Here is a 24636-nt window from a genome sequence, read left to right on the forward strand (position 1 = left end):
CAAACTACCTTTGCTTTTCGTTCGAAACGAAAATTTGCTATGCTTAATGCACACAATACCAGTATGATGTGACATCGTTCAAGTCATTAGGGCAAATAGAAAAATTTATTAGATTATCACTCCCGCCCACATCAAAAATTCGGAAAATATTGATGCGGGAATAAAAAAAAAAATTTTTTTTTGACGCATCAATTATTTCAACAACATAAAAATAACAATGTAATTTTGTGACTTCAAATACATTTTCTTTAAAAAACTATAAAATTAAACCAGTTTTTACACAATATTTACTATTACACACCAAATATAAACAGTCCCTCCCTCATCGATAAAAACAAAAGCGAAATAATCTATTGTTCCGATTAAAAAAAAAATTTAAAAAAAACTGCCTTCCCTCATCAATTTAAAAAAAAAAAGTGATAATCTAATAACTTTTTTCTATGTGCCCTTATAGGTAGTGCTCTCCTGCATACTCTGCCATTTGGGAGATGTTTTGAGGCAAGTGTGCATTTCTGTCTTGTGTTGTCTAGTTTACTACTTATAGTATTACAGCCATGCCCCACCCTCTTTGCACAGTCTGTGAATTTTGGCTTTTATATTAGCCTTATCATATGTAGTCTCAACTACTGTTTACTTTCAACCAATGAGCAGCAAGTCTCACTACCCAAAACATACAAGTATTTCACTGTTTTTGGAATTTCTGCAGATATTACACTCCTGAAGATGATTAAAGCAAATCAATCAAAATGTTGAGATATTCTCAACCAACAACAACAGTTCTTCTCAGAACTATCTACATGGTGTACAGCAAGCATTAATATATTATTATTACTTCCGCCATGCATATCTTTGAACTAAGTATTCTTAACAATAAATTATGCTTAGCAGTAGCATATCTATGGGTTTTAACATAGGAGCTGATGGGAAAACAATGGGTGCTAGCTCTGGGAATGAGATGATATGAAATGATTTGTAACTTTATTATTTTTTTGCTCAGTGGGAAGGGAAAGGGACACTTTTTTAAAGGTAACTTACACCCCCCAAGCTCTTCCTTGATACATAAATCCTGTTTAGTGAGCGATACATTTAGATAACCTTGCCAATCTTAGAGTCGTAATCCTGTATTTCACGTTTTCCACAAAATATATTTATCTTGGATATGCTCCAATAGTAGGCATTGGTTGTTGGGGCATGTACTGGCTACTGTTGTATGCACTCATATGGGACTGCCCTGGATAGCCTTGGTGTGATGAATATGGTGCCTGATGAGGGGGGATGGAAGGTTGGTGGCTGAAACTTGAAGGGACAGTCTGTTGCTGTTTTCGCATAAGTTTTGCAAGTTCTTCTGATTTGGTTTTTTTCAGGTTGTACACTATTCTTTTTGCTTTGAATTCCTCAATAAAATCATCGACATTCTTTTTTCCATCTAAAAACTCATCTGCTATAACCTTAAAAAAGAAAGAAGAATAATTTGTGTAAAATCTAAACACTAAAACCCTTTTCACACATACACAATTTTGCAAACAAGTTTTTGGTTATATGTAAAAACAAATCCATTTTGCAGACTTTCACTGTATACACAGCAGATGGAGAACATTACTAGCTGTAACAAGCAACATTTCAAGTGATCAATAATAGTGCAAGCAAGCAACAGTTCTGTTGGTGATAAGGATAGAAGTACTATGGTGATGAAGAACAACGATGATGGTGGTGTTGGTGAAGATGGCGGTAATAATTATAACAATGATAATAATAATAAAGTTAACAAGTATGATGTTGTTGAAAAGCTTTTTAACTAGGATAGTGATATAATTAAAATGACAATTTTGTTGATGATGATGATTTATGATAATGAATGATGATAATGCCGACTATGATGATCATTATATAAAGTTCATCACTGATGTATAAGCTACTACTATATATAAGCACAATTCTATCAAATCTTTACCATGATAATTGAAGGTCTTACCTCAGCATCATCTTCAGTTTGTGATGTTGCTGCTTGTAGCAGGGCTAAAACTGAATCGAGGGAATGCTTGCTGGACAGAATAGCTACGATTAAAACACAAATACAAAGTAAATATTATATGTTCACATCCAACATGGAGTAATTTCATAAATCTGATAAAAAAATGAACGTGTCTTACTGATGTCCTGTAAAAAACACCCATTCACAAGGTTTAAGGACGGAAGTTACCATTAATTGCGAGATTGAACCTATAATCATGGTTTTGGAATACAAGTGCCAAACCGCTAATTCTTTAATATACTTCTTCACAAGCAAATAACAGCAGAAAATTATTTACTTTTACACAGCCACTGAAATAAGGCATAGCATACCAAGTACTCTACTGTTTTCTGTTCATTTTTATAACTACTCTATTCATCTGTATAAAATATGCACAAAACCACATTCATTTATCAATGTTTATTATTCAGTGCTTTTTTCACATGTTCGTGTGTGCTTATAAATGCTGTAGTAGCAGTTGTGGTTCAGGTTCTCGACCTTGAGGTCAGTGGTTCAAATCTCACAATGATCACTTGGCGCGTCTTCTTAAGTTCTTGGGCAAGACCAGTGGTGGCTCCAGAAATTTGCCGACGAGGGGTATGACATGTCCAACAGCAGGGTCCTAACCAAGGGGCGTTGATCAGGTTCCCGGAATAGAAAATCCTGGTAGGGTTCATGGGGAGTGTTTAAATTGCTAGTAAGAGTATGGCAAAACCTGTGCTTTAGACCACAACATTAGCAATCAAAATAACGTTTTTGATAGGCAGATTAATATTTTTGGTCGGACGACAGGATGTCCAAGCCTGAACCTCCTCCCTCCCCAGTGCCACCACTAAGCAAGACACTTCATCATGTCGTTGTCCATTAGGTCCCAAGAAAATGATGTTGTGACATTAAATGTATTGGCTTGTGCAATTTACTGTAATAGAAAACCTTATCCAGTAACAAAGGAGGTTGAATGTTGGGAATGTTTAAACTAATTTTCGTGTCCACCAACAACTGTTGTTATATTACAATGGATTATGAAAGTCGCATATATATAAATATATTGTATACTTAAAAATATATTTAAAAATTAAAAAAATAAGAAATTGATAGACACTACATTAATTTTATCAAGTTATAAGTAAAACTGAATGAATAATATTATACCTTAAACACATGGAATTAGTAGGAGTTTAATTAATTTATTAGACATGAAGCTGGATTATCTGTTTCTTACTTGTTGAGTTTTTGACTGGAAGCTGATGTGAATTACTTATCATCTCCTTCTGCTTCTGGGCTGTGGTTATAAATGCATGTTTTGGGGTTTAAAAACTTAAATGCATTTCATTAATCAGAAGCCAATCAGAATCAAGATGCAGCTTGCTATCATGTAATAGCAACTGAATTTGTTTCATCAAAGTTATAATGCATGGGCAGGGGCCAAAATGTTTCAAAATACAGTACTGTATGTGCATTTATCAATGTAAAGATTAAAATGGCCAGTTTGTACTTAAAATAATTTTAGTGAATGTTAATAAAAGTACAGTATGTGTTTTTTAAAATTTTTTTAATGCATTTTTATAATACCATGCTATAATTATTTTAACATAAAAACAATCTTCTTTAGTAAATTTGCATAACAAAAATAAACAAAATATTATGTTAGGCCAATGTTATTCAGGATTGCTACTTCAAAAGAGATTAGCTGGCATCATTCAGTTAATAATTAATTATTAGCTTTTGTGGCAGTCCACGTCTAATGTTTGATTACCACTACCAAAGGCAGATCAAGGGGCAATGTAATGTAGTCGAATTAAATATAGCGCATTACACCGAAGTCTAAATGCACTTAAAAGAAAAGAAACATCTGGTGATGCTCCTTCCTATTGTAACCAAAAAACTATTTTGAAATCCAAAGACTGAGCAGAAAAACAAAACATCACTGCATATTTCGCCCGCAATTTGAAACGATCGACAAGCAATGGTTGGCCAGCATATTTTTGTGACACAGGTAAAATCCTCGTCCCCAATTCAGGACAGTAGCGACCAATACTGACTATATTATAGAGCATGAAAAAAAAGAATAAATAAAGGCTCCCACTCCCACAAAAACCATCCCAACAACAAGAATCAAGCACTATTTTGGGCGATACAAAAATATTTCTTGAATTCTGATTTGTCTGCATTTCATAGAAGTGTCTGAAAATGTGTTTTTCTTCTGTGTACTTGTTTCATACACATCAGTAAAAAAAATGCTTCAATGGATTCCTTATTATGTGGGCTTTCCAAATATGTATAATTTTACTACCTCTAATTGTTACCCTTTAAGCTATATGAAGTTTAGTGTTCCTCCATCAAAAAAGACAGAAAAACATGGTGAGACGCAAAATGGTCCGACCTCATGACATTTTACATAAAAATAAATAGAAAAAAATAAATTTGACATTGCAATATTATGCTGTATTTTGTCAAACTGACAATACAAATGTAACAAGAGCCAAGCAATACTTTGGGTGAAAGTAATTTTTTAATTTGGATTTGTCTGCTTCTTGTAAAACCGTGTGTTAAAGTTCAAATGTTTTTATTCTTGTTTCTTTGTATTGTAAACTGCAGTCAAAAAAAATCAATGTGGCAAAAATTAACTGCAGTGCATGTTATTGTCACAGTCTAAATAAAAACAATCTCAAAAACATGCTATACATGCTGGATTAGTTCCAATAGCTTTTTCTTTTATAATTATGTAATTATTATTGTTATTGTGAGCTAAAATGATTTCAACAAATATACATAAAAAAGAACAATTTTCTAAATGCCTGCCAAAAATATAACAGCAAAAACAATGACCATTTTTAATTTTTTAAAAATTGGTCTTCCTTGAGTATAAGCTACATTCAGACATAAAGTGTGGACTGTTCTCTTACATTGCTACATTGCTAAGCTAAATATTGTACATGGTCCTAAATATAAGGCAGGGGCGGATTTAGGGAGGGGGGCAAAGAGGTATCCCCAGGTTTTGCCACTGCCGTCTTTCATGTTGTATCAGAAAAAAAAACAAAATGGCATAAAAATAGAACCTACTAAATGTTACAATATTTTGTAACAGCATTATACTCAAAATGAATATTTGTTTAATTATATTACATTTAGGCCTATTCGAAATTGGTACCCCCTTTTTAAAATTATGTAATGTTACTGTTGTCCTGCCTTAACATAAATTTCTTTTTGTTAGAGAAAATCTTTAAGGCTCTTCAGACTTCCTTATTATCAATGCATTCTTTCTCTGTTTAGATCTTTTGATCCAGCCCTTCTCAAGGTCTATGCATTACATATTCAATAGCCACATTTGTACAGTACTTGCCATATGATTTTCAATTAAACCTAGGCTGACAACATATTTGTTTCATATGTTTTATTCAATTTGGTTGGATAGAATCTATAGTAGATTGGCATTTAAAAAAAAATGAAAAAAAACGACAAAAAATGAAAAAAAAGAAAGAAAAGGAAAAAAATATATAAGCCCAGAACGCCTCAAATTTAATTATCGGGCTTCTAGAACACAAAAATTTTGGGGGGGCATGCCGGACTCCCTAGAGATCGGCCCAACTTTAGGCCCCCTTTCGGCCCCACTTTTGGACATCTCTGGATCCGCCCCCGATAAATATTATTAATAGGAAGAGGTTATTCGCACGGTACCGTGCGAACTAGGAATAAGAACTTATTCGTACGGTATGACAGCCGTTACGTCATGAAACCTTAAATGCTGATTGGCTAGGTCTACCGTGCGAATAAGACTGATAAGAGCTAGTTCACACGGTACCGTGCGAATTGTCAAAACAAATTTATTCGCACGGTAGAATGTTGGATAGATATACTGTATGATAATTATTTCACGGCATACCGTATGAGTTGGGCACAGCACAGACAGTCGATTCGATCATGGAGTTATAACTCCATGACTCGATAACCCTAACTGAAGTGCAATAGGTCCTAGCCTGTCTCTTATACACATCTATGTGTATAAGAGACAGATGTAATGTAGTCGAATTAAAATTGGCACGGTTAGATTAGACGTCATGAAACGTCAAATGCTGATTGGCTAGGTCTACCGTGCGAATAAGACTCATAAGAGCTTATTCGCACGGTATACCGTGCGAATAACCACTTTCTTATTAATATTGGACAGAAAAAGATGAAAAATACTGGAGGATTTGTGTATGCCTGATGATTGATTGAATAACATATTATTTAGAAGTGTCACACAACTCACCAAGGTTTGCTGAGTGTTGTTCAAAAGCTTCCCTAATTTTCTGATTCTTCTCGTATGATCTTGCAAGCTTTTGCCTGCCTTCGATAAGTCGAGGTTCCCTTGAAAGATTGAATTCTGCTAGGCTACGATTCTCTGCCAGACACATCTCTCTGTTTAACTTCTCTTTTTGAACCTGTATAAGTGTATTATTACGCAATGACTACTACTGTATTAAAAATGAAATCCATGTGGGCAGCAGTAAAGGCTTTGGGGTCAAGAGGTCGCCAGTCTGAGACAAATGCTGTCCAAACTATCAAATTATATTTGACCGAACCATGTGACATGCCTAAATATGGCCATGATGACATCACAGTATGACCATATAGAGTACTACGTTGTTATGTCACGATACCACGTGATACTTTCAGCGACCCAAAATGCGGTCAACAGGATCCACTGTCTCCACTGACGAACTATTATTGATCCCAATTTCTAATGTAATTATTAGATGTTGTATCTTAAATTTTCTTTGTAAATTTTAATTGATGATTAAATGTGTGTTTGATAACATAATATAATGCAAGCTTTTGTGTTTTTAGTACATTTTGATGGTAAATTATCAGGTTTTAAAATGCCTATTCCAGAAAGCCTATTCTAAACCATTAAGATTATGATTCAGGCGTAATGACCGCTTTACCAATGGTAACCAACGTCTGGTTGACAACAAAGGGCACCTACTGGTGTTGTGACGACACAAGTGTTGTACTCTATATACCTATAGGCAATATCACATCATATATATGAGCATACAACAATTTTTTTGTCAAATAAAATTTGAAGCCAATGACCAGGAAAAGATGCCTTGAGCAATTTTTCTGAATGGGTGTGTAATATATAAAACACTATACATAAAAAGAAAATATATTCATTTATTTAAGATTCCTGTGAGCAAATAACTTTTTTTTTCTTAAGATATATTCCAACACATTATAATACCGGTAATTTAAAAATGAAATCAAAACATTATTAAACATTAAAGCAAAATACAATATGTATGAAAAAAACCTTAGATATAGAAATGATATTAAATTCATATAAAATACAAAAAAAATTAATAAAATTGAACGTACAGATTCTAAATCCTTGACCATGTCAATAATTTTATCTTCATTTTCAAGCAGGGCTTGGAGTTCTTCAGTAGTTAATTTTTCCAAGAGAGGAAACTGGCTAGGCTCTTTTGGAGGTGTTCTTTGAGCAGGCTGTGGAGGAGGCGGAGCTGGTGCACGCTGAGGCGGCCGACTTGGTTGTGGAGGTTGAGTATACTGTGGGTAAGAAGGGTATGCCGGATACCTAGGCTGTGCCTGCTGTTGATAAGATTGTTGGGGTTGGGCTGGATACGGGGGTCTCTGGACGGAGTATGCTGGTTGATATGACATATTATAACTCATAATTGTCAGCCAAATGTGGTAGTTATTGTTCAAAGATGAAACTGTATTGCTCAATAAAAAGAAAAAAATTACAGTAATTATATCATGAGAGGGACTATCACTCATAAATTTTGAATTATCTTAAACCATCATAAATTTCCTTCCACTGAACACCAGGATTATCCTGGGAAAATGACTGAGGCTCTAGGTGCTTCCTTGATTTTGAAGAATTCTGATTCAGACACCCTGTCCAACACCCTATGGGCAAATTTCAGGTTCCAACGCTTTTTAATCAAAAGGGCAATAACTCAAAATGGCAATGACCAAAAGAGCAATAAACTAAAATGGCAACACTTTTTTACCAGAACAGCAATGGACCAAAACGGCAATAAGTCAAAACGGCAATAAACCGAAACTTTAAGGTGGTGGTTAACTCGTATTTACCTCGAATTGATGGTTATATTTAAACTGCGTGAATAATATAAAAACATTGAAACTCAAATAAGATTAACAAACCATTCTGATCCAATATTTATTTATGGTATACAGTAATTCATCAGTTCAGTTTATTTCAAATCATCAAAATATTGTACAAAATAGATAAAATCCGCACATGGCAAGACAAGCAAATACAACAATAAAATATGATGCAAGGATGGTCTACAGGTATGAAAGGAACTCTTTAATAAGTAGAACTTATTTCCAATGTGGTCCTACTTAAAACCAATTATAAACATGAATATGTACAACGATTAAATATGGTAAAAATTTAAACATATCAAAAAACATTAAAATACAGATTCTAAAAAAATTAGGCTAAAACTACATAAAAGTCAAAAACACGAAAAAACAATAATAATAATATTATTTAAAAAAATTAAATAATAAAAGGGGGAAACACAATATAAAAGCAGTAAACATTCAAATAAATAAAACTTTAAAATACAGGCAAAATGAGGCATCTATAAACAAATCGTCATGGATGTGTACAAAAAAAACGCGATTAAACGTTAAAAGCAGGAAAAAAGAGCCCATGGCAATATTTGATGCCTACCGACGATTGGAAAAATTTGAAACTGCGGCCGTTTGGTCTATGCTTATTGCCGTTTGGATACTTATCATTGGCGTTTTGGTACTTATATCATTGCTGTTTTGGTTTATTTCCATTTTGGTTTTAATTGCCGTTTTGGTTTCTGCCGTTTTATTTTTTTGGTCACATAACCATTTTTTGACCTGCTACTGTTCCAACACTGCTGGCCACTGCCTAAAAATAATAATGAATGAGGCCTATTCTATGGCCTAATGGATAATGAAAACGAAATTCTTACGCGTGTTTTCAAAATTGTGCGGATGAAAATTAATTTTAACTTTTTTATTCTATAGGCCTAGGCCTGTATCTGTAAAAACTGTATGCAACCACACACTCAGCTAAGCTCAGTAAAAAAAAAGGCAACGGTCTGTGGTCAAATGTTGGAGGCCTAGGCCTATTTATATGAGATATGCAGTCGTTTTGCCTTATTTATGGAATGTATATTTTCCAATAGAACTTACCAGTTTCTATCTAGATGTCGAGTTGATAAATTGATAATATCAATCAGTATTTGATATCTAGTCCTAATACAATACTTTCGATTGAAACAGTTCCGCGACTCAAGGAAAAAACAAAATGTAATGATTATGACTAACAATGGTAACAATAATAAAATAAAACAACGCCCTCTCTCGATTATGTATTAGTGGTGGTTTACAAACAATGGATAATCCTATCAAACTAACAGTAAAGGGGAAAATAATTTTTTGGGTAATAACTATACAAGTGTTACTGTTATAATTTTACTTTGAAGGGTTAATATGCAGCAATCCATGTGGTAATGTATTGAAATGAAATGTAAATTCACACCCAAGAAAAAAAAAAGGAAAAAAATATCAGCTGTGTGTATTCCAGGTAATAACTATCAGGTATTCAGGTAATAACTATACACTGATACAGGTATTTCAGGTAATAACTATACGGTATTATTACATTACCATGGACCTATTTTTATAGGATCCTCCATGATTATACGTACGTTGAATGGTTGATGTACAACAATTCATGTGATAATGTATTGAAATGAAATGTAAATTCACATAAAAATGAACGGAATAAGCAGAGACAGATATTCAACTAAAGAAAAAAAAACACTATTGAATTTTAGCTAGTAAATAATACAGGTATTATTTTTATAAATATTAATTTATGTGATAATATATTGAAATGAAATGTAAATTCAAATAAAAAAAATAAATAAGCTGAGGATATTCAACTAAAGAAAAAAATATGTATAAACAATTTTGCATTTATTATACTTACACAATATAGTTATTTATAATTTTATATAGAGTACTGTATACCATTTTATTGTATAGAATGTATTGTAGAAAACAATGATGAATAAATGTGGGTTACCCTGCAAAAGAGAAGAAAAATCAATGGAATATTCATGTTGATATTCATATGCAGCAATAGTTGATTTTAAGTATCATTTGTATATATATATATATTTCTATGCTATACAGTTCTTTTATACATTCCGTTCCTCCTTCCCCTGACTGAAATAATGATTGGGGTTTTTTCGATCATTTACCTTGCATATTATGATTTCCAAAAATGATACTGAAAGTATTTTGTAAATATAATACTGTATGGTGTAATGTGATCTGCCATTATCATACTATAACACAAATTACTGTCTTGTTTAGTTACATTTCGTTTCTAGTAAATATGTTTACAGATTATTATAGATCATTATAATTGGTGCAGTTTTTAGTATTTCATGTTTTATTTTTAGTTCATATTTGTGTAAAGACAATTGCAAAATCAATATTTATTGATCTACAGGATTAATAATAATAGTAGTAATAATAACACTGTAATAATAATTCTAGATAGTACTTAATTTATTAACAGTGCATGAGATTTAAATGTTAAATTTGAACTTGGATCATCATTTAGTCTTATTCACGAAATACTGTAAACACCAAGCCCGTAGGCAGGATTTTTTAAGTCTTAAGGACTTTGAGACCTTACCCACATCAGTCATCCCACCATGGCTGCAGGCTAAATTTTAAAGATATAATGCCTCAGATATTCGGAAGTGGCAATAAAAAATAAAAATCAAAGTGTAGTACAGTAAATGGGACTGATGAAGGATGGGGAACAATGAACAATGTTGGGAAGTTGGTGGTGTGGTAACTGGGGAATGACCGAGTGTAATTTTTTGCTCAGCTAATTTTCAGTATGGTGGCATAAGCTTTTTTTGTGTATGCACCCCTAAGGTCTCCCTCTTAGATATGTATATCACTGTGGATAACCTAGTTTGTTATAGGTCATTACATTAATAATCTGTAGCTTACATAAGTCGTGTTTTTTGGGGGTTTTTTAGCCTAATATGCAGCAGCTTTGAGAGATAAATTATCTAAACCTGAATGTGTACAACAAAATAAGACATACAAAAAAACAACTAAAAAACAAAATACAGTATAGTGTACTTTCAAAAAGTAATGGTTTTATTGTGAAGAATCATGATATAATACATAAAACAATGAATATATTTGATTGAATCAAGAACTGAACCAGTGATTTTGGCAGTGGTAGCGCCAGGGATTACCTAACAAGATTTACAAGGTCATCAATAGAAGGTCCGAAGTCCCCTACCATGGGCCACACCCACTTCATTTCCATGGTTGAAGTAATTTCAATAGGCACAGCTAGATGCCCAGAAATGGCAAAAAAAAAAAATCGTTTTCAAAGTGGTGTTCTCCAATGAAAAGATTTGTTTATTGCCCGTGGGAAAGGGGGTCAAGGATTAGTCTTTTTCAGCCTGAAGCTCCTGCTGGCACCGCATCTGGATTTTGGAGTACTTTTCTGTAATTCCATAATTCTAAATTACCGTTTTCTTGTCATCATTCTTAGTGCAGATCAAATGCTATTCATAAGTGCATCCTAACCCATCACAAGAATAGATAATTAGGGGTGAAGCTGTAGCTTACTGGTTAGGATGGTTGCCTTCCAATCTCATGATCCGAGACTCAATTCCTGTCAAGTCCAGTAATTTTTCTTAACCAACAACAGCCCTACTAAGCATCTTATGTGTATGTTCGCCTTGTGTATTCCATCCTGCCATTGATATTTACCCTGTTGGCTAAATACTAAATCAGAGCCAATAAAAAAAAAATGGAGAACACAGGATGTTTATATTCTAAGCAGGCATTAAAAGATTGAATACAGGCTTAAATCTATTCATTGTGGCAGACACAATAATTATATTGTATGTGTTACAGATGATATATTAATGGTTTCTTCCCATTCAAGATATTTGTTTCAGTGATGTTACATTTCAGTACACAGCTAAACAAATTATATATTCACAAACAAATGCCTTTCATCGTCATGAATACAGCTTAATGAGCTCATCACTAACAGCAGAGGGTGTAAGGACACCAGGGTCAGAGAACAGCAGGGTTATATATGCAGGGGGAGTGTAGTCGATTAGTGGATGCTCATGACTAAGATCAGAATTGGATTTCAGCGTTGATGATTTATACTGCAAAAAAAAAAAAATGTAAACATATTAATAAATTTACATGATATTCAGAAATATATAATACAAGTACTGCAGTAATCAAACATAGATGGGAACCTCTACATAAGTATAGGTATTGATGATGAAGATGTTGATGATGGCAACCTTGTTGGTTGGGTGATGATCACCTTGATGATGATGATACTGGGTTATGCTGAAAATGCTATTGCAGGAGTGATGATTTTGATAATTATTGATGTTGTTGATGTTAATGAGAATGATGACAATGATAATGTTGATGTTGATGATGATAATATTGATAAAGATGATGATAATGATAAGCGTACAAACCTTAAATTCATTAGGAACATCCTGTTGATTTAAAGGAAACAAACGAACAAACTTGAAACTTTCTGCGACAACGTAAAATGGTTTGTTAGCGACCTTGGCACATATAGCTATTTGATATGAACCAATCTAACAAAGAAGAAAAAAACATAGCTATTTTTCTCAATTGGCAAGTTTCTTTCACTTGTGTGCCAATGAAATGAAACACACATCAAATAGGTTTTCCTCTCTAGTCTTATTTATGGTGGATTTCAATGACACAGTTACCCATTCGCTATAATGCAAGGTAGCACTGGCTGTACAGTGAACCAAGCGTATATCTATGGGGAAGCGCTCCAAACGTTGCCCCCACAAAAAAAAAATGCTCTAGTAGTTAAAAATCATCTCAAATAACCTTATTTTGCAAGCTTGCTCCCCCTCAACTAATCATCGAGCCCCCTCCCGCTTCACCTTCATTCCCCCATCAGCCCCCTCCCCTATTTCAAGACACCTAGATATGCCACTGAATGAACATACAGTAGAACCTCGATTTCATGTACGGTACGGGACCGGAGGGCGTACGTAAATCGGGGGATTTGTAAAATAGAGGTTGGGTTAAATTTGTGGTAACCTTTGACCTAATACGTACGTAACGCTCAATATACGTATGTATGAACGAACGATGTTACCTAGCTAGGCTAGACCTAGCCTCCGAAGGCCTACGAATAAAACCATATGTTTAGTGTTTTTATTCATCACTTTATGATGTCATAATAAAGTGTTGAAATAAAACCATGTGTCTAGTGTATTAATTCATCACTTTATGTCTTTTATTTAACAAAAGAACATGAAAATATTGTAAGATTACCTATACGACAAAGATATAACTTGGAAATTCCCCTTCATACCTATTCTAAACAATAGAGCTGTGGTGTTGTCTGGGCCTGTTGAGAAAAACTAAGCCCATGCGCACTGGGTGAGCCAACCAATTAGCGTTCGTGTACATGAAACAGCAAAACCATGTGCACTGCACTGGGCGAGCCAACCAATTAGCGTTCGTGTACGAAAATATGCCTACCCAGCTTCGTGTAGAAAATTATAGACCAGACAAGTTTTTCCATGGTTTGCCACACAAAGCTAAGGAGGAAAGCAATTATTTTGAGCACCATCGGTAGTTGTTCATCTCACTCAGTTCACTTGGTTTTAGATTATAACAACCTGGTATTAGACTCAATCAACGTTGCTGTTTAATGAAAATACGTTGCATTATGGTTTGTTTATTGTTATAGTAATATTGTTATAGTCTTTTTACTTATGGTTGCTCTGAAAAGGGCCGTTTGTTTTGAATATTTTCAGGGTTTTTGATGACGTCATCGTCAATACGAGGCGTACGTAAAACCAGGGGCGGATTTAGGGGGGGCGTCTAGAACACAAAAATTTCGCGGGGGCATGCCCCCGGACCCCCTACGACAGTGTTGTCTCAATCGGGACAACTTTCGGCCCCCCTTCCGGCCCCCCTTTTGGACATTTCTGGATCCGCCCCTGGTAAAACCGAGGGTTCGTATAACTGGGGTACGTAAAAACGAGGTTCTACTGTATGTGTAATTATGTTAGATTAGTGTAGTTCAACAGCAGTGTAGTTAAAAGTTGAATTATGTTTACCTTATTTATAATTCCACCACTTTCAACCACCCCCTCTGCTCCAACCAGTACCATGTCAATCTTCTCCATTATGTACCTGTACATTGAAATCAAAATTGACAGATTATTAGTTATTAAAACCATATAAAGCAAAAGCATAACATATATGTTGAAGCTTGCGGTATACCACGTAGGTAGTTCAGAAAAGAACTGTTGTAGTTCTTCGCATAACATGAACACAACGGGTGCCCTGTACTCCCATCCCCCCACTGGCACCGCTACTGATCACATAACACTTAAATACATATCTGACCGCATCGTAATCAACATCCAGCCCAACCCTTTTCAGAAATTTTAAGACAAGAACGTAGGCCAGGATGACGAACATGAAGATAATGAAACTCGGCTAGATCTAGACGAGCAATGGACAATTAATTATTTACTGTTGGTACATGCATAAATCAGTCAAGGACTGCATGTTGAGGGCGCTATGGACATAAGATGTTGGTGGTGTGGTGATGTCAAATAGTAGTTACAGTAATAGGAGCAAAAATTCAAGCTGAACGCTATTGCCAACGATTTATATTACAACAGAAATACTGTTAAAAGTTTAACAAATATACATACCCAGAAGCAGCATCTAGTATGACACAAACTGGAATTCCTGAGGCTTCAAGATCTTTTGCCATCTTCTTACTAGCAAAAAAAAAAAAAATGTGGAAATCAATTAACTTAATGACATCTGAAATTATTATATTTATGTTATATTATATTATTATACTATATATACTACATAGTACATTACTAACTACTGTATACTAAACATATACTAATCTTAAATTTTATTTGATATTTAGACGACAACAAAGAAAAGTAACAATGTTAGTATTTGCTGCCCTCTATGACTACAATAGATTCACTTACCCAGATTCGTCAGGGTTGGATTCTGTGACGTAAACAGTGAACCTTTTCTTCGCCGCAGCAGCTTCTTGTAAAACTTTCAAGACCACGCGAGAATATGAGTGTGTAAGAATTCTCTGCATAAAAGGAAAAATACATATAAATAAACATTTATTCCTATTTTTAGAGAATCATAGGCAATCATAATATGTTCAATAATAACATTCTATTCATTCATTAGCTGGATGAAGCATTAAACCTACTTCACTGTCTTCTTTTCAAGCTCTTATAATGAGAATGTGTTTGTTATCTCAAACCAGTAGATGTAAATACTGAAATTACTGTGAGTAATTGTTTGTACTACTCTGAAGATGATAATTCATGTAGGTGCGAGTGTATGAGTGTACGTGTGTCTGTCTGTGTCTGCGGGTGTGGGTGGATGTGTGGTGTTCCTGATACTCACAGATCCATCTCGTATGAATGGGTTAAACAGCCTTGCAATCTGATGTCGTGATTGGGCAACTTTATCTAAATAGACATTACCTCGCTGAACCAAGATTTTCTTACAATCGTGAAAATCCTACATGAAAAAAAAAAATTCTGAAATTGTAACATCCACTACTAAAAGAGAATTACAAGCAAAAACATTAGATTGAAAATTATTCTTTAGTCATATAAAATTTCTAATGTCAATGATTAGTCGCAGCAATACAATTTGTGTGTAGGGGTGGGGATGATTTATTTCTAAAAGTCAAACTCCGGAGGGGAAAAAAAATGATATGTTGTAAAACTGATTTTTCTAAGACAGACGAAAAACTGGGGAACAGTGAATGAATGAGATACAGATTTTTGAATATTTAAAAACTTGGAGAAAAGGTAAAAAGGGCAGTTACACCGCTTTCTGCCCTAGTTTTTAAATATATAAAAAATCTGTATCTCATTCAAAGTTCTCCAGTTTTTCGTCAAACATTTTTCTGTCTTGGAAAAATCAGTTCTACAAAATTTCTTCCTCTGGAGCCTGACTTTAAATCCTTTGTTACCTAATTGTTTCTCAGTTATATTGATTTTGTTGGAATGCGCAAGTAGAGGCACTTGATAGTCTGCATACTTTTTTGAAATTCATAGAGGGCAGCATTCCATTTCTGTTATTTTCCAGATAAATAGTTACTGATTGATTGGTATATTGATAACTGATATTGTGAAATAAAATGATAATAATAAATATTTGAATGCATATCAGAATTCATGGATACATACCATTTTAGAATTATTGGTATCCATTAAAAAGCGGGAAAAAAAAATATCTATTCTATAATGAAACAGTTTTTCACATTATTATAACCCCATCAGTTGTGGAAGCTATTTGACGCAGTGGAAATAGTTTGGTTTCGGTATCGGAGTTTCAATCCTTTAGCTGTGCATCTTGCTTGTGAATTTGAGCAAGGCACTTTATCTACATTGCTTCAGTCTACCCAGCCGTATTAAGGGGTACCGGCAAATTGCTGGGAGTAACCTGCGTCCCTCCCAGTAACTAGCGAATAACAGAGGGGGAACTTCACACTCTGATCCGTATCACGATACCTGGAACTGGAGATAGGCTCCAGCCCCATGAGCCCTATGGCTCATCAAGTATTTACGTTATTTAGATCAGTTTTGACAGTTTATTCAATTTAATTCAGCATTTGTAATATCAATACATTTATATTATATGTAAGATATATCTACATTATATTTTTTTTCTCATTATTGTATGTACTGAGGGTCTCAATTGATCAGCTCAGGCTGGATGGACCCCACAATATATTGCAGAAATAAATAATAATAATTTTTTTTGCCTGGATGGAACTGTACCTTGTGTTGTGTGTACCCTGTTTTAAAAGTAAGTTACAATCAATAAATTATAATGGTCTATATATGTGAATAATCATTAATAACAATATATAAATTCATAATAATGTATGCTTATAAAAGAAAGGATGTACCTGTTGTTCTAGAGATGCTAGTGTAATAAACCTAAGGAATAGCTCACATCCTGACTGGATCGCCGTGGCAGAGCTGTCTGTATTAGTGACCAACCATTCAATACAATCCTTTAGATTTTCACGAAGACCTTTCAGAGTTTCAGCTGAAGCAAATACACACAAATTAGAATAGAAGCAACAAAAAGGCTTTGAATCCATATAATTATGGAGGTATACATAAGCCATCTCCTTTACTGGAGATTGGTGGCAAAATTCTACTAATATTCTGTAAACATTCAGAAATATAAATAAGGGTAGCTAGAAAACAATTGCTAGATTACCGGTATCTTCCTTTTTTTTTTTATTTACAAAAGATGCTTTACAAAAAGAAATTAATTTAATTTTTTGTTTAAAGGATTTTTGATGCATAAACACTTTTTTTCATATCTGTCCCAGCATAAATGCTAGGGCTGTTGCTGGGGAAAAGTATGTAGGGGGTAAATTTGAATGTTTAGGGGAGACAGCAAATGAGGAGGTGAGTTTGTAAGGAGCAAGTTTGTAAGGGGAAAAATTTCGCTAAGACCTGACTGGTCCCATAAAATGGATGATAAGCTTTACAATTACGTACTGTGTTACATAGTTTTGACCCGTTTTTATTTTTTGAAATTCCTGCTTCCTGAATGCATCCACCATTGTTCATATAAGCAGGGGTCCCATGTGGAAGTCTCCCGGAAATCAGGATGTCCTTCCACAATCCTGCAAGCAAGAATGTTCAGGAAAATAACCCTTCTCCCTGCAAATTCTTAATATTTGCAGGTTTTTTTACTACCATATATTATTATTAATTTCTCTCATTCAGTGCAGATAGGTATCACCATTAGTAGAAAAATAAAAGTACTATAAAATTACTAAAGGTGTAATTTTGCCCTACATGACGTGGAAATGTACTGAATACTCAGTACGTGTGAAAACAATTGCGAAAAAAATCGCAAGTTGTTCTCTGGAGATCGAGGGACTCAAACCCACGAACTCCAGATCACTAGCTTGGCGTGATACCTCTAGACCACCGAGCTTGTGCTTGATGGCCAGGGTTGAATTCGAGTCCAGGTAAGCAGCTCATCTCTCATTAACCGTTCCCAAATAACAATTACTATAAATTTGTTAGAGCCAGGCTCCGGAGAGTAGAAATTGTTGATATTTCTAAAACACAAAAAGTATATTTGACTAAAAACTCAGGAGTGGTTTAATTTAATAAGATACAAATTTTTGAATATTTATTTTTTAATATTTCTCATTAACCGATCCCAAATTTTTTTTGTCATAACATGCTTTTTGTGTCTTAGAAAAATTAGTTATACTGCATATCAAAAAAATGTTTTCCTCCGAAACCTGGCTTTAAACAAAGCTCATTTTACTAGATCTCTTAGAAATGACTTGTGCCCTGTATAAGTTGTCTGCAACCTTTATTAGCTCAGTGAAAAAAAAGAGTATAAGTAGAACAAAAGAAGATACTCCTGTTTGTAAATACGTCACTCCTTAGTGCAGGACGCAGGCTGACAATTGTAGGTACTTTATTACCCAGTATTGCACCATGCACTGTTTGTTTGTTCGTGTATCTGTTTTCCAATTGAGACAATACTTTCATAGATTTCCTTATTTCACTTTATCGTCATACCATCGTGCGCAGTGCAGTACCTGGTAATAAAGTACCTACAAGTGTCAGCGGGCGTCTACAGTGGCTGCGTATTGCGTATAGTTGGCTCTTTTGTTCTATTTATACTCTTTGGAGAAAGGAAAAAGATTGATTTTTAAGGAGGAAGATGTGCCATATATTAATGGCCATTATGATTATTTATAATTATGAATTACCCTGACTAAGCTTTAGATATTCGATGAGTGTTTTGATAGCCGCAACTGCTGGAGAAATGTCCGGGTCATTGGTTTGGCACTGTTTGAAATATTCCACAATATCTGGAAAATGAACATACATGCATTTGTGTTTAAAACAATACATTGCACTGCAAAAAGAAATAAGACATGAAACCTGAAAACTTCATAGACAGTAACATAGCTTTTATACGTAGCCAAAACTCTAAATATATAGTCATTAGCATGAATAAATAATATTAAATAAATTCAGAAAAAGTAAAAGCTGATTATGTTGGTAAGCGGTGGTATGCATGGAAGTGCCTGTCAGTGCATTGTTTTGCTAATATAATCTACCAATTTAACTACCTAGGCGTAAGCCATTGGCCTTGAGGCTACGGTTTACTTAGCAGCTGCAGCTAGCCTAGCCCTTGGCCTACTGACTAGGGTAGTGGTGGTAGTACAGTAGTACGGCCAAAAGCCACAAGAAGGGGCCCTACCAACCACTGAACCAGCAGGGAACAACCTGGCCTAGCCTTGGCCTAAACTGAAGCAACAATTAACATTGTTTAAGTAAAGTTATCATGGAAGCTACTAATGATAAATCAATTTAATCAGTCTACCCTACCTTCGTTATTCATTTTACGCAAGGGATTTAGGTACCATAATTTAATAAATGAAAGTAACACTGTCCATCTTGTTTCTCTTCTGTTTGAGTAGAAATGATGAATGATGAAAGATTTCATGAGGGCGCAATACACCTTCAACGAAGGATCGAGCACAGTCTAGGCTAGAATTTTTTTAAGAATTTGTCATCAGAAAATGTCGCTAGAAACTGTTCCAAAAGATCTAAAACATTTAAGAGCCTGTTTAGTGTGTTCTCTTATAAAGGTATTTAGAAAACAGCATATTCATTATATAATCAACATTTTTATAGAAAGGGTTTTTGTAAGTAGACTAGCTAGGTCCCTAGAAACAGCTGGTTTGACGCAGAACACGGTAGCCTCTAGGCCTAGGTAGGAGGCTCCAGTCGGAAAGACTAGGTCTAGGCCTAGGCCTCGTAGAATTATAAACGTAAGTGGATAGGCCAGTGCCCACCGACCGAATACCGTTTCCGCTGCTATGTATGAAACATTTTATATACTTTTTCGATTATATATTTTCGATAAAAGTCAATCGAGATGTCATCGCTGCAACTCCCAACCATGGAGTTATACAAAATAATTATAACTCCATCCATGTCCCAACAATGTTATTTACCTATCCCAACCATGCACTAATTTTTCATTAGTGCATGGTTTGCTTAATTTTTTTAGGTTTGTGTGCAAAAAAGGTGAAAAATTGTTCTGTATGTATCGCACACCACGATGAATTGTAGGCTAGTGTTGTCCAGACGTTCCAACCTCTAGACCTGAAAAGGAATTTGCAGGTGAAGGGTGCCCCCATTCCCACCAATTAGGGAAAAGCGCCCTTAACTTCGAAATATTCTGATAGCATTAACGTCTTTCGAGAGGTGTATAAACGTAATTTATAAGATACCTATGTTTTTTCATCCATGTGGCCTAGCATGTATTTTACCATGCGAATCCCATGTTTTTTACTAGGCCTAGGCCTATAGTTTTTGAATTTTGGGAGAACTTGAACAATTTTGGGAGACCGGGAGATAGCATGTAAATTCGGGAGACTCCCGATCGAATCGGAAGGGTTGGAACCTTTGGTGTTGTCACACCTAGCACTAAAACGTGCGTCTGCGGAAAGGGAGGGCAGACACTCGCACAATCATCGTTTGTTGACAAGTGGTAATTTAAAAATTATTTTCGAAAACCAAGGTCGATTAGAAATCAAAGAAAGTTACTTCAAATTCAATATTATGTATGAAAATTTAAAGAATTTCTTGAGTCAATGGACCCTAATAAACTATAGAAACTGACCATTTATAGGAAAATTCTAGATTTTAATGTACTTGTCAATTGTAGTCCCCCACTCCCGGCATCATATTAACGTACATCCCCAGCTAAGTCCCCGCCACTTACCCCTGTAATCTCGGTAAAATGCCCCACTAATAAAGGATTGGATGATAAGACCTACTTGAAGGTCTGAACACGATTTTACTTGTCTACTCCTAATTAGGGCCTATTGTATTCTCTCAAATGCTTTAAGAAATGTTTATTTCTTTGATGAATGTCTATCAAAATAGCATTACAAGTTTTTCAAACACACTCAAATATGTATTTATCATATCCGTACTGGTGTTTAACGTCACTGTGTGTTAACGCGTACGCAGCTGCAAAAATCAGCATATGAACAGCTAAATGTAATATGCAGACAATACACTCATAATATCTCTATAGCAACCTAACCGATTACTGCTTTGACTGCTACAACAGTTGATTATCAAAACTAACATTTATAGATGGTGATTGACTTATAAAGCATTTAGTGTAGTAGTGTAGCTGTATACATCGTAAACTAGCCTAGGGAAAATTATTATAGTTACTTAGGTTAGAAGTGTACAGTGATATGCTGTTGCAGTGGTATGTGCCTATAAAACTTGTGGATCGCAGATACGCAGCTGAGGCCAAATATCTTCCCAATGTGTTAGAGCATGTTAGAGTTTATAACATTCGGCCTCAGCAATTTTGTATATTGTAAAAATTATCTAAAGAGGGCACATATTGTACTGTACAGCTAAATAATTTGTGTTTTAACAAAATGTTAGATATCAAAATAAACATTCTTCTTGCAGACAGTGGATCAGTTTGAACTAGATGGCTGTGATAATTGTGAAGAGTTTCTACACATGAAGGGAAGTCATGATCTTGTCTTTGATTGTACAAGCTCAAAATTTGATGGGTAAGAAACATTATTACTTTATATAATATCGACCCAAACAAACATCTAGGCAATTTTCTTTGACCTACTTCCCAGGACATTCCAAAACAGATACATGGATCATTAACTTGTAAACAAAATTGAAGTAAAATGATTAAAAATAATTATAATGTGCTCCCTTTACTAGAGCAACATTTAGCATGATATAAAATTAAATTTATTTATTTTTAATCTGAAAGAGTCTCAGAATTCTAGGTTCAGGGTCCATAGTTTGAGAACTGCTGTTCTAAACAGCTTTTAATGTCCAATTATGCATTAAACAATATTTAGTTACTATTATCATTATAATCAATAAAAAAATGTATTTTGCATGGTGAACATTGTCAAATAGTGGGTGCAAGTGGTTAAATTTATGCATGTATCTAGTTTAGTTTCTGAAAAAAGACATTTTAGCTGCCAAGATGCAGCACCCTCATTCATTTATCCTTTTTTATTTTATTTCGTCAGATTGATATCATTGATGAGTCCTGATGATAGCTGGGTTGGAAAGTGGCAAAGAATCAGTAAGTTTTTTTGTATGGCTGACAACTTGATAAGCAATGAATAATCTTGAGCATGAATAATCTTGAGCATGAATAATCATCATGGCTCCTTAAACATAGATCTACATTCTTTAATGGCAAGTCTATGTCATTGTTTAATTGTTTAAAACTGGCAATAGTGTCTTTGCTGAACCATGGAGATCTTTGTCTCCCCGGTTCAGTGGCATATCTAGGGGGTGCTGTGGGGTAGGGGCACACCCAAAAAAGCTCCAATCCCCAGTCCCCCCCCCCCCATTGAAAATGTCTGAAGCAAACCAATCACGCTCAAGTAGTTAAAAATCACCATATTTTTGCAACCTAGCAACCACTTATTTAACCATCACCCACATTTTCATGCCCCCTCCACTATTTCAAACCTCCAAGATACACACACCACTGCCCTGGTTTTATTCTGCCAAGCTGTTTTCTGTAGGAATACTTTTTCAAAAGGCGTTTAGGTACATCGTCCTATGGGCCGTTGAAGTCCAAATATATTTCTTCCTATGAGTTGCTTTATGTTGTTAACACATTGGCAACCATAGTGAAGGGTACAGTACTTGCTCTACAAGAGTTCCACCTTAGTATACACTAGGACCTCGTTGCACAACCTTTTTAGCCCACGACTGAAGCCGATAAATCACATCCGTCACTTTATATACCCGTGAGGGATAGTTTAAAAACACCTAAAAATGAAAACAACACTTAAAATTACTCATCATTTAACAATACCACATAAGTTACCAGTATCAAATTTTTCAATAAGTTCAAGATTTTTTTAAATTAATAATTTACAGACATTTTATTATAAATTCCTTAAATTGTTGCCAGATATTTATGGGTTATGCGAAGACATAGACACATTAAATTTGAAAAATGTTTTCTTCGTTATAATTTTCAACTGAAAGCCACTTCGAAATTAACAAAATTAACACTTTCAAGTTTTCACACCTGAAGTACAAATGTTTTGATAGTATATTTTTAAGATAAAACTATGATTAAACCACGCATTACAAAAGTACACTGAAGCACATACCACACTTTAATTGTACTTTCGTTTACTGTAATTTGATTTTGTTTGTCCTCATTTGTATTAAGTGAAGTTTATACAATCTGAAGAGATTATGCAAACCCATCAAAATTTTTCCGCGACCCATAGGTTGCGGAACGGTGCACAAAGACATGCCATACTAAAAATCTTTACGGGTGTAAAGAAATATAATGAAACACAAAATCCATAGACTAGCTGGCCCCTCCCCAACAAAAATGAAGGAAAAGTCTTAGAGTGACATTTTCAACCATCTAGTGCTGCCATAATGATAATAAATTTCACACCTCTGCCCCTCCATCTGTCAAATCAGGGTCCCCTCTAATTTGAATTCCTGGATCTGCCTCAGAAATCCCAATTGTTTTATAGACACCTTTACTTAGTTGGAGGTGGTAGGTGGTAACTAATAGCTTGCATTACTTTCTTATTTACATTTCTTTGTACACCATACTCGATGAATTTGTTTGTGTGCTTATTTTTCAGACCGCAATGTTAAAGGCTGCTACGCAATATCCGTCTCTGGTAAGCTACCTGCAGGAATAGTCAATGAGCTACAGAGTCGCCAAGTTCACTATCGATCAAGAGATACCAGTGTCAAGTCATAGGGGCTAATGAGACCACCGTGATCAGGAAATGTCATACGGACGGTAATCCAATTGGTATCAAGGTGTCCATATTTTCCTTGATGGTCGATGATCATTATCAATTTGCAGAATTAAGTTTGGACATTGAAGCTTTGTAGATTCTGGAGATAATTTTACTTAAAGTTGATGAAAGATCTTTAAAATTCTAATTTTTAATCATGCTTTATGAATTCTGAAGATTGCGAAGCTGAGGTATTGTGTAAATAGTTGAACATTTGCAAGCATTTTCCCTGGCTTTAATTAGCTTCATTCCATAACCACTATCCTTAATTAACAAGCCTGCCACCATTTTCCATGCAGACTACTGTTTGTCAAAGTAGTGTTTTTCAGTAGCATGTGTATATTTCAGTAGCATGTGTATATGTACAAGATAAAGAGAGACAAGTGCTGTTTTCAATCAACTTTATTGCACCTCCGGGTAGATTCAGGTGAACAACTTAACTATTCTCTTGATAATCTTGTCAACAATTGTTATTTAACTGTTTCATTTATGTTGTTCATTTGGGGAGAATTGTAATAAAGTAGTCAAGTTTTTCATCTGAAGTATGTCAATCATTTATAGAATCAATCATAGATTTTCTTTCTCTTCATCATTACATTTATAA

The 24636-nt window shown here is 34.7% G+C and overlaps 3 protein-coding genes across 5 annotated transcripts; 1 reads left to right on the forward strand and 2 right to left on the reverse strand.

Moving 5' to 3' along the window:
• Positions 1-325: 325 nt before the first annotated feature.
• Positions 326-9716, reverse strand: LOC117112551 (vacuolar protein sorting-associated protein 37B-like). Of its 3 annotated transcripts, none has more exons than XM_033255633.1 (6): positions 9221-9716; positions 7373-7741; positions 6264-6435; positions 3234-3293; positions 1973-2055; positions 326-1448 (listed from the first exon to the last, which is right to left on the reverse strand). In XM_033255633.1, the coding sequence occupies exons 2-6, from the start codon at positions 7688-7690 to the stop codon at positions 1149-1151; spliced, it is 933 nt and encodes a 310-aa protein (XP_033111524.1). In that variant the 5' UTR covers positions 7691-7741; positions 9221-9716; the 3' UTR covers positions 326-1148. The 3 variants fall into 3 exon arrangements, with proteins under 3 accessions (XP_033111524.1, XP_033111523.1, XP_033111525.1); XM_033255632.1 differs by having other exon boundaries at positions 7373-7731; positions 9221-9713; XM_033255634.1 differs by lacking the exon at positions 3234-3293 and having other exon boundaries at positions 7373-7731; positions 9221-9696.
• A 1469-nt stretch (positions 9717-11185) lies between these two features.
• On the reverse strand, positions 11186-19676 carry LOC117112550 (translation initiation factor eIF-2B subunit alpha-like). The gene is made up of 9 exons (XM_033255631.1): positions 19558-19676; positions 18933-19034; positions 17085-17227; positions 15566-15682; positions 15127-15239; positions 14830-14898; positions 14224-14299; positions 12586-12711; positions 11186-12255 (listed from the first exon to the last, which is right to left on the reverse strand). The coding sequence occupies exons 1-9, from the start codon at positions 19673-19675 to the stop codon at positions 12100-12102; spliced, it is 1020 nt and encodes a 339-aa protein (XP_033111522.1). The 5' UTR covers position 19676; the 3' UTR covers positions 11186-12099.
• On the forward strand, positions 19665-24566 carry LOC117112552 (transcription elongation factor SPT4-like). The gene is made up of 4 exons (XM_033255635.1): positions 19665-19820; positions 21676-21782; positions 22269-22324; positions 23871-24566. Exons 1-4 carry the CDS (start codon positions 19752-19754, stop codon positions 23990-23992), a joined length of 354 nt encoding a protein of 117 aa, XP_033111526.1. The 5' UTR covers positions 19665-19751; the 3' UTR covers positions 23993-24566.
• Positions 24567-24636: the final 70 nt, after the last annotated feature.

This window comes from Anneissia japonica, unplaced genomic scaffold (assembly GCF_011630105.1).
Source record: "Anneissia japonica isolate Jap-2015-1 unplaced genomic scaffold, ASM1163010v1 scaffold287715_len1027211_cov185, whole genome shotgun sequence".
Lineage (NCBI taxonomy): Eukaryota > Metazoa > Echinodermata > Crinoidea > Comatulida > Comatulidae > Anneissia > Anneissia japonica.

What these genes read in the sequence shown, in the direction of transcription:
- LOC117112550 (XM_033255631.1), bottom strand. Translation starts at nt 19,675, where the DNA reads ATGAAATCTTTCATCATTCATCATTTCTACTCAAACAGAAGAGAAACA. An exon ending in CATTCATACGAGATGGATCT is followed by an intron (nt 15,240 to 15,565) that starts GTGAGTATCAGG and finishes CCTTTTATGCAG; the next exon opens with AGAATTCTTACACACTCATA. An exon ending in ATACTAGATGCTGCTTCTGG is followed by an intron (nt 14,300 to 14,829) that starts GTATGTATATTT and finishes TTCAATGTACAG; the next exon opens with GTACATAATGGAGAAGATTG.
- LOC117112551 (XM_033255633.1), bottom strand. Translation starts at nt 7,690, where the DNA reads ATGAGTTATAATATGTCATATCAACCAGCATACTCCGTCCAGAGACCC. An exon ending in TGGTCAAGGATTTAGAATCT is followed by an intron (nt 6,436 to 7,372) that starts GTACGTTCAATT and finishes ACACTTATACAG; the next exon opens with GTTCAAAAAGAGAAGTTAAA. An exon ending in TCCAGTCAAAAACTCAACAA is followed by an intron (nt 2,056 to 3,233) that starts GTAAGAAACAGA and finishes TTTTAATCGTAG; the next exon opens with CTATTCTGTCCAGCAAGCAT.
- LOC117112552 (XM_033255635.1), top strand. Translation starts at nt 19,752, where the DNA reads ATGTCGCTAGAAACTGTTCCAAAAGATCTAAAACATTTAAGAGCCTGT. An exon ending in TAGTGTGTTCTCTTATAAAG is followed by an intron (nt 19,821 to 21,675) that starts GTATTTAGAAAA and finishes TTCTTCTTGCAG; the next exon opens with ACAGTGGATCAGTTTGAACT. An exon ending in TGGAAAGTGGCAAAGAATCA is followed by an intron (nt 22,325 to 23,870) that starts GTAAGTTTTTTT and finishes CTTATTTTTCAG; the next exon opens with ACCGCAATGTTAAAGGCTGC.